Raw genomic sequence first — 10,225 nt, 5'->3', positions numbered from 1 at the left:
TGCTCTGACTGGCAGGGAGAAGACATTGTGTGCAGTGTGCAGAGGGAGAACGGCTGCAGGAGGTCAACGTGACTCAGCAGCTCTGAGCGCTGCCGCTCACACTCTGAGAGCCTGGAAGTGACGGAGGACGTCGGCGCTCACTGGACCTTAATGTACTTTAATTCTGTAACACTCAGAGAGAAACGATGCAGGTTGACGAGAAAACGAGAGTTTTATTTGTCACACTTTTATAAACGGGGCTGAGCGAAAAATTGTACTGTTCCTCAGCATCAGCATCAGCATCAGCACACATGCACACAGTGTATTAGTGTCAAAGCTCTGCAGACAGACAGAGCAGTAATGAGTGGATGTTCTTTAACTGAATTCTCTTCGCCCAGCAACTGACACACACACACACACACACACACACACACACACACACACACGCACATCTCATATCATTCTCACTCTGCTGTGTTCAGTACTGTCCTCTGTATCTACCTCCCTCATTCATTCATCTGTCTCTGTCCTCCATCCCATGTATCTGGGGGTTTGGGTATTCGTGGTGGTTATTGGCGAGGTGGAGTCCCACCGTCACTCTGTCAACTTCCTGTCTGAGGGATTAGTTGCCACAATGCAGAAGAATGGAAAAGGGAAAAACTCTCTCTTGGTCTTTTGTCATTTGGACATGACTTTTCAGCCTTTGTGTGCCCTTTGATGTGCATCCCACGCTTCTTTTTACATTTTGTGTGTGTGTGTGTCTTCAACCCTTTCTTCAAACTGAGTTCCAAGATTGTGTATGTGTGTGTGTGTGTGCGTACATGAGTTTGCCATGTCGTTTTCTGTATTTGAATGTTGTATTTGTGAGCGTGTTGTGTGTGTGTGCGTGTCTGTGCAGTCAGTGTGGCTCCAGGCCCTCATGCGTCAGAGGGCCTTTTTCTCTCTGTGGCCCCTGAGCAAACATATTAAGAACTACCTTATCACTGCTTATACAGCCAGGGCCACACACACAACACACACACTTTAAATACAAGCTTACACACACACACACACACACACACACACACACACACACAGACACACCACATTCACAAAAAGATAGCTTTGACTCCAAACACACAAAGATCGCCACCAAACTCCCCAAATGTCACCAATCCATCAATGAGGAAGAGGCGGGGCTAGAGTTCCTTGCAGGCCAGTCATTCAGGGGCAAACTCAGGTTTATAAAGGCAAGATTGGTCACTGCGTTAGGAAAAGGAACACATCCAACACTGACAAGCCTTCTTCAAGAGGCGCATCCTTGGAAAATGAACAGAGAGACTTAACTCTAAAGTTGTTGAGAAGACTTGGAATTAAATCGACGAATACCACTGACTGGTTGACAAACAGAAGAAGCTTAGAAACCTATGAAACTATCCTGAAGAGGTTTTTCAGCATTTCAGGATCAACTGTGCTTCTCAGGACAAGTAACTAAAATAAGTCAACTCTAGAACACGCTGGTTGATCTGAGACCAACAGACCAACTTTAACATCATCGCAGCGAATGTCCACACCTTCCCAACACGTCTCCGAAATCAACAGGATGTCGGAAGGGTCAGAAGAATGAGTTGAGCATGAGGAGAAGCAACACCGTTTGAAAACCTGTTCATCAGAAAGCTTTTTGGAACAAAATCCTGAACACAGAGTTCAAATCTTCAGAAGACAGTTGTGATAATAGTTGTGCGCGACAGAAATAACGTGCTGCTCTTTCGGTGCTCAGCAACAGCTGCCATGCTTAACAGTGCAGCGCTCGTGTCTGTGATGAAGGTTGTCATGATGATGCTGATGGTTCTTGGGACGGGAGCGGAGGCAGCACCCACAGAGAGCGGTAAGGGTTATTAGTTAAGCTAGCTGGTCTTAGACACACACACTGTGAAGCTTTTCAAAGTGCTGCATGTCCTCCAACAACATGACCCTACAGGAACCTCCAACATTTACCATCATTTTTAACGATTATTAGAAAAGAAATGTCATGGTGAAGCTACAGTTAAGCCGACAGTGAAAGTCTGAAAACTAAAGCACTTGGTTAGGTGAGGGAAACATGATGGTTTCCACCTCTACATGAAGGACACTATTTAGGTTTAGATCACATACCAAGCTCATGTTGGTTCACCAGATACCTTTAAGCTCATTGAGCCTATCCTAGCAACTCTGTTCACAGCAGCATGTTCAGTACCAATGCTAGAAGTAGCCTTTATGTCAAGAGGGGGAAATTATTAATTAGTACTGTTAGTTTGCTGAAATTTCACTTCTACATTTGCTGTTTCCAAATGTACAAGAATATGAAGGACGGATGAAATATTCACAGCAAACGTTACTTATATAACAGACATGTTATTGGCTTAATATATAGTTAATAGTGTTATGGTAAATGAGGAAATGTCATGTTATTTTCCCCATCCTAAATGTAAAATTGAACCATGTGTTTAGTAGCTGCCTAACATGTCCAGTAACATTGTAACTGGTTGGTTACAACAAAGTTTCTCTCAAAGATTTGACATTATATGTTAGACTGCATTAACATCTGCTCCACGTGATGACACAGATGGTAAGGTCACGACATTTAATGTAGACAAAGACAAAGTGAATGTGGATGCAGCTGTTTAACCTTTTAACAAACTCAATGCCTTTACGAAGAACATGTTTGGAATCAGACACCTTTTGTTGACTGATTCAAACTAGTGAAACATATTTGTGGAATAAATATCACTTATATCCAAATATAAAACATGAACAACATAGGTTTAACCAGATAAAGAGTATGGGATGTTGGAAAGTGAAAAACTAAGATTTGGATATTAAATTATATTGTTAAAAAGGACAACAGCAGTTCTGTAATTTGACTTTTTGACCAGCTGACATTCCTTTCATTCCTTACAAAACTAACTTCGAGTGTGTGTAGGTGTGTGTGTGTGTGGAGATCGTTTTGTCTGTACACAAACACACTGAGCTGCATTGTTGCAAAACCTCAGACGTCATTACGCACACACATAAACACAATTCATACAACTCTATGTCACAGCTGAAGGTCTCGTAGCAACTCTTCTCGCAACCAGCAAAGCACTGGAATCCCACCAAAACAGCACGTGTGTGTGTGTGTGTGTGTGTGTTGGCTATACGAGAGTAAGAATAGAATGAGACTGAAAATCAAAGCAAATTAAAGCCCTGAACTCAGGTTTTCCATTCAAAACACCAGACCAGAGGCAGGTATGATTAAAAAAAACAAAAAAACGGTTTGGACTCAGGAAAAATGATCGAGCTCAACTATTTACACGGCAAATAACACAGAAACGGTAAATGAGTTAGTTGCCGGGTATAGTTTCTCTTTAACCAACCCATTCTCAATCCCGACTCATTGAATACCAACGCTTGGCCCACCAAGGCACCCTTCAGCATCTGTATGGGACGCACCAAGCTTTCAACTAACTTCAATGTAAGCCCATCCAGGTCAGAATTAGACGCTCACAGCAACTGAAAAATCTGCTGAGGTTAGGTTAGGTTAGGGTGAATGGTTGGGTCAAACAAACAGACTTTCACCCAGGAGACAGCTTTCCATGTCCTGGGTGAAACCAAAATCAACATTGACTTATTTTACCTTTCTTTTGTTACGTAACTGTCACGGTTTAGGCTTTGCCCCCTGTGTTCCTGTGTCTATGTGTCTGTCTGTGTGTGTGTTTCCCTTGATTGCACTCATCCTACTCACCTGCCCAGTCCACCCAGCTGCCTTCAATCTTCTTCAATCACCCCACACACATATATACTCCCCTGCTTTCCCTGTTCTGGTTGTCAGATCGTCCTTGTTCGTTCCCCTGTCTGTCCCTGCATTGTGTCTCCCTCGTGTTTGCTCCGTGCTCTAGCGTTTGCTCCTGGTTTGTTCCTTTGCCTTTGTTTTGTGATTTTGGATATTTTTGCCCGCTCCGTTGGAGTCGCTTTCAGTTTGTGTTTATGCCTTTTCAAGTAAAAACCTTATTTTTCAACTTCACCTCGTCTCCAGTGTCTGTATCTCCGCTTGAGTCTCAGATCTGCCCCTCGGACGTGATGGATGTCTAACAGACATCCATATCCGACGTCTACACTCAGCCAAAACCCCGGAGTTTTCAAATACCTCCAACCTCGGCGGAGTTTTCAGGTTCCTCCGTTTAGGGTGCTCCAAAACTCTGGTGTGGTGTGGCTGCTCAGTGTGAACGTAGCAAAACTGGAGTAGTATGGACATGGCCTAAGTAAGTATGGCCTGTGACAGGTGTCTCCTCCTCTGTGTGTTTCAGAGATCCCCCCCCTGCACCGGTAGAGAAGACCTTCTCCGTGTCACCCAAAGGTGATGCGTTACACCTGCAGTAACACCTGCAGCAACACGTGACGTGTCACGTGAGGGTACGCTGGCGCACGCTGGCAGCCGCTCCTCTTGACACTTTTGTTACCGCTTGTGTGATTTTATGTGATTTTTTTTACAGCTATTCTATTCAGCCCCGTTTTTGTTTTGTTTTGACGTATTTTTGATTGCTCCCTGAGTTGGAATACAGTCTGGATTAATTCGGCCTGTAGTCGTTGCCTGACGGCGCGGCTTGTTTTCTGTTCTATTTTTGACATCGGTGCTGGAAATGATTTCATACACCGCCCTGCAGCTACGGCGTTTGCGGAGCTTCGTGGTTCCATCCTACAAGGGGTTTATAGCCCGCAGCCAAGAGTGTGGGATTTTGAAAAACAGACCTCACTACATCCATAGAGGTTCGCGCCGCGGTTTCAACGTGGAATCAGGAAACAAAACAAACCCGGGAGTCATCATCGGAAACATCGCGAGACTACCCAATACTAGGCGAAATGGGAAACATGGAGTGGATCGCAGTGTATTACGGAACTTGCAGAGACTTCCACCCTCAGCTCTGTCTCCTACCACCATGGAGCTGCTAAACACACAATCCCTCACGAATAAATCCCTCCTCATATACGACCATATTCTGGACAAAGGGCTCGACTTCATGTGCCTAACTGAAACCTGGCATAAACCAGGGGACTACTCCGTGCTTAATGAAGCCCCCCTGGCTATAACTACATGGAGAAAGCCCGCAGCTCTGGTCGTGGTGGTGGACTAGCCATCATGCACCGGGCTGAACTGAAACTGTCTCCTCTGCCAATGCCTGATCTTTCCTCTATGGAATGCCTGGCCTTCAAATGCAAACCTCCATACTCCATGACAGTGCTTCTCATATACCGTCCCCCGAAACCAAACCCATCTTTTCTACCTGAGATAAGTGATCTGCTTACCTCACTCTGCACTATGTCAACTAACATTGTCATTGTTGGTGATTTAAATATCCATGTCGACAACCCCTCCTGTCAAATTGCAGCAGATTTTCTGAGTATGCTTGAGTGTCTTGGCCTGCAGCAGCATGTTGAGGTTCCCACTCACACCAAGGGACATACTCTGGATCTGGTTATCACTGACTCTGCTTCCATCAGTAACCTGCAGGTTTATGATCTCGGTGTGTCCGACCACAAGGTGGTCTCAATGGCCTTGACTTTTGTGCTGCCTACTGTTAGACCTAAACGTCAAATGTCTTTCCGGAACTGGAAAAAGATTGACTCAGCCACAATGACCACGGATCTCCAGCTCATCACCTGCCCAGCCTCTGCATCTATGGATGAATTAGTGGAACACTAGAATACATCCCTGAGCAGTGTTTTTGATCTCCATGCCCCTGTCAAGTCACGTGAGGTCATTTTCTCACGCTCCGCTCCATGGTTCACACATGAGCTGCGGAAAATAAAAACAGCTGGGCGTGTTCTGGAACGACGCTGCAGACACTCTGGGCTCACTGTCCACAAACAGGCTTTCCGTGAGCATCAAAGGGCCTACTCCAAATCCCTTAAAGATGCTCGCTCACAGTACTATTCCAGCTTAATCAATAAAAACCCTGGCAACTCTAAACAGCTTTTTTCAACCATAAACCATCTCCTGAAACCACAACCATCCTCTTCAACTGAGGCTACAGAGGCGCAATGCAACAGCTTCATTGACTCTTTCAGATCCAAGGTAAACAACATTCGCTCTCTGATGTCCAGCTCTCCATCTTTGCTTCCCTCTGATACAAACACCTTATCTGCGAGTGTGCTGTCTCCTCTACATCTTGCTGAGGTTCAGGAGAGCCATGTTGAGGAAATCCTCAGAAAAATGAAACCCTGTACCTGTACCCTGGACCCCATTCCTACTGCTCTGCTCAAATCACATATCCCCACTCTCAGTCCTTTAATCACCAAAGTTGTTAACCTTTCCCTTCAGTCTGGCTGTGTCCCACCTGCACTCAAGGTTGCTGTCATCCGTCCCCTTCTCATGAAGCCCACCCTGGACCCAGAGGTTCTAGCCAACTACAGGCCTATCTCCAACCTCGCCTTCCTGTCCAAAGTGTTAGAGAAGGTAGTTGCTTCTCAACTTCAGGACCACCTCAAACACAACAACTTGTTTGAAAAATTCCAGTCAGGATTTCGTTCAGCCCACAGCACTGAAACAGCTTTGCTCAGAGTGACGAATGACCTGCTGATGACAGCCGATGCAGGATCACCCTCACTCCTCATCCTCCTGGACCTGACTGCTGAATTTGACACAGTGGATCACACTATCCTCCTACAGCGCCTCCATACCACCATTGGACTATCAGACTCTGCACTCAAGTGGTTTCAGTCCTACCTTTCAGGCAGAACTGAATATGTGTCACTGGGAAGATACAAGTCCAGAAGTTCAGGTCCTCCAAAGACACACCCCCAAAATTATCCTTTATGAACGTAAACAACCAACATGGCTATTGTTGGCACCCACAGCTGTCAAGATAGAAACTTGTGGAAGACTCTGGTGATGAACAGTGAGTGCATGGGCAGAATACTGAATATGTGTCACTGGGAAGATACAAGTCCAGACTGCTCCCTGTCTCCTGTGGTGTTCCGCAAGGGTCGGCCCTCGGCCCCATCCTCTTCATTATTTACATGCTCCCCCTCGGTCGTGTCATCAGCAGACATAGGATGTCTTTCCACTGTTATGCTGATGATACACAGCTCTACATCAAAACTGCCCCAAGCCCCTCTGCAGCCATGTCATGTCTCACCTCCTGTCTTGGGGAGATAAAGGTGTGGATGAGCAACAACTTTCTCCAGTTAAACAGTAGCAAAACCGAAGCCCTCCTTGTTGGCACTCCACACCAGGTTCAGTCATCCTCCATAACTCATCTCACCTTCGACGGTCAGGTCATCCCCCTCGCCTCCACAGTCACTAATCTGGGAGTTAGGTTTGACCCACACCTGTCCTTTAATGACCATATAAAACACCTGTGCAAAACCTCGTTTTATCATCTCAAAAACGTCTCCAAACTCCGCCCCACTTTAACCCTGTCAGATGCATGAGAAGCTGTCTCATTCCGGATTGACTACAAAGTCCTACTACTCACACATAAATGCATAAATGGACATGCACCTCCCTACCTACAAGATCTCATCACTCCCCAAATCTCCACCCGCACCCTCAGATCATCAAACAGCTCGCTCCTCCGGGTCCCCAGCACCAAGCTCCGCACCATGGGCGACCGGGCCTTTGGCTCGGCAGCTCCACGCCTATGGAACAGTCTCCCTGACCATCTAAGGGCAACACAGACACTGGTCTCTTTTAAGACTGGCCTAAAAACCTTTTTATTCAGGAAAGCCTTTCTGACCTAAGTCACTGTCAGTTATTTCTTTTGTGTTTCTGTTCATTCACTGGTTTTTATTTTAATTTTATTATAGTTTTTATTTTTATTTTATTATAGTTTTTTTTATGTTTTAACTGTGCTTTTTTACTATGTTTTTACTATGTACTGGCTCTGTGGCGCTCTGAGATTTAAAAAAAAAAAATGAAAAGTGCGTTACAAATAAAATACATTATTATTAAGTCACCAGCACATTCAATTTAATTGATAGATTGCATTGAAAAGTTTGAATTGTCGCGCCACTGACTGAAGCATCGATATCTGACGAGTTTCCTTTGGAGCCATTCTGTTTAGAAGGGCATGGGCATGAGCAGTGGTGCAGTTCTAGAAAGAAGGGGTCAACTATAAATCTGGATTGGCTAGTGAGCAGCGCCCACCATAATTATACAGTGCAAAATGATCAAAACTATGAAGGTCTGATGAAGGGTATTGTTTAGTCCTCTGGCAGAGCACAAGGCACTTCCATCATAGCTTAGCTTTTCCAGGACCACGTAATGACTCATCAAAGGGAAAGTTTTTGCTGGCAAAAACGACATCAAAAACCAGTCTCCTTACAATTGTTTTTCCCCAGGCTTTGTGAAACCTCTTCCCAGTCTCGCTCACGCAGAGAAGTCTTCAGCACTAAATCCAAGCCAGTACCTGAAACACTGGCTCCTGAGTACCAAAGCTGGAGTGGATGGGACAACAAGAATCACTGACAAAACCACTACAAGGACTATTACTGCTGGGAACAGAGCAGGGAGGTTGAGGACCAACCCTGCGACAGCCGGTCTAGATAAACGAGCCCAGATGCTGAAGATGATCTCAGCCCTGGAGGAGCTGCACAGGACATTTAACAGCACACTGAGCTCACGGATCACCATCATGCCCCGAGGTAACTATACTGTGAACATGATAGGTTCACTTACTTTGTTTTGAAACAATGGAAATAAATGAAAAGTTGCAGATTTTTTTATAGGAAGCAAGCATTGAGGTGAAAACATAATATAGCACCATTTCTACACTTTATAACTAAACATGTCACCGTTTATTTCCTGTTGTGGATGTGATGACATCAGCTGACAGCAAGTAAACGTGGACCCGAGCTGTTGCTTTGCAATGCAATTCTGTTGAAAGGCTCTTTAGGCTGAGGCCCAAGTTACTCAGGGAGGCTGTTTCCTGATGTCCGTCCCCACTCTACTCATTGGCTGTCTTTTTCTCCACATAAACTCACTACTGAGACACTGTCCTGCTCTCCATCAGGGGATTTTCACTGAAGCCTGTTTGGTTTTTCATTTCAGCGAACGGCAGAAATTCAGGAAGAAGAAATAAAGTGGTGAGTTGTAAAAATATTTACACTCATATATTTTGAACGGAATACTTTACCTTGCTTGCTCCACTGCCACTTTTTATTCTTGTATACTTCTTTACTTCTTTATTTTTACTTCTATTCTTGTTTTAGGTTTACACCTCTTTACTTATTTTTTACTTTCTCTTTGTGTCTGTATATAGTTTGTCCTTGTGCTGCTGCAACAACCAAAATTTAAGGCCAGAGAAATATGTAATCAATACACATTCAGTATGAATAACCAAACAAAGGAAGTCCAAGGGCGGGGAATGGATGCCATAGGGATTTGTTGTGGGTTTACAAGGATGCAGGCAGTTGAGGATCCTTCGTTTCAGTAATCGTCCTCTCTCCATTCTTTCTTCTGCCGCTGTGGCTGAAGCCTCCTGCTCCTGAAGGAGGGGTGAAGCCCACCACTTTGGCCCCAGCAGCAGTTGATAGCACTGCGTCCAGAGCAAGTGTCGTCGTCCCCAGTCTGACTGGTCAAAACTTCAAGAAGTCCCTCCCACCGCAGACCAAGAAGACCAACAAAAGAGGTGAAAGTCAAAGGCCTAAACGGCGCCTTATCGTAGTATCTTTACAAGGAATAAAAGCAGAATTCATTGGCATTGGTTGGTAACTACCCACAGAACACCAACATGGCGTCCACCTCAGCCCTATTTGCGATGCATCATTATTATATCAAACCAGGATTTGTCTTTTCCCTTTAAAGCACTTTTGCTCTATTATAGCCAAAACCAAGGCCATCCATCATTGGCCCAAGTGCTCCCAAAGGGGTTGGACTACATGTCACCCTTTCTTAGCCAGAATCTCCTCACCGCTGCCTACATTATGGGCAATAGTACATTAAAATTACTCCACAATTTGTTAGTTCACATCAAAGAGAAGGACAGGTTATATGAATGCAAAGTGCAGATTGTCCAATGAGAAAGTTGAAGGTGACTGTTTGCAACAAGCAGCTCCGAAAAACAACATCTGAAAGTATAGTATAACTGAGTGGAAAATAGGATGCAGCCTTCAAACAGTCAGAATGTGTTATTTATACTCAATGTTGTCATGCAAGTATTGCAACTGCTTTATGACGGGGTGTTGTTCTTCTTTTTCTTCTTCTTCTTGTCCAACAGTGTGTTTCTGGAAGTACTGCTCCCAGAACTAA

General features: G+C 44.8%; 1 protein-coding gene across 1 annotated transcript; it reads left to right on the top strand.

Moving 5' to 3' along the window:
* Positions 1-1,715: 1,715 nt before the first annotated feature.
* On the top strand, positions 1,716-10,225 carry urp2 (urotensin II-related peptide; the record flags this gene model as incomplete). Its single annotated transcript, XM_079296809.1, has 5 exons — positions 1,716-1,846; positions 8,317-8,619; positions 9,026-9,060; positions 9,452-9,605; positions 10,194-10,225. Exons 1-5 carry the CDS (start codon positions 1,750-1,752, stop codon positions 10,223-10,225), a joined length of 621 nt encoding a protein of 206 aa, XP_079152935.1. The 5' UTR covers positions 1,716-1,749.

The sequence above is a fragment of the Melanostigma gelatinosum genome, assembly GCF_949748355.1.
Source record: "Melanostigma gelatinosum genome assembly, chromosome: 24".
Classification (NCBI taxonomy): Eukaryota; Metazoa; Chordata; class Actinopteri; order Perciformes; family Zoarcidae; genus Melanostigma; species Melanostigma gelatinosum.
The sequence above is the reverse complement of the archived record's forward strand: the minus strand, read 5'-3'. Positions and strand labels throughout refer to the sequence as shown.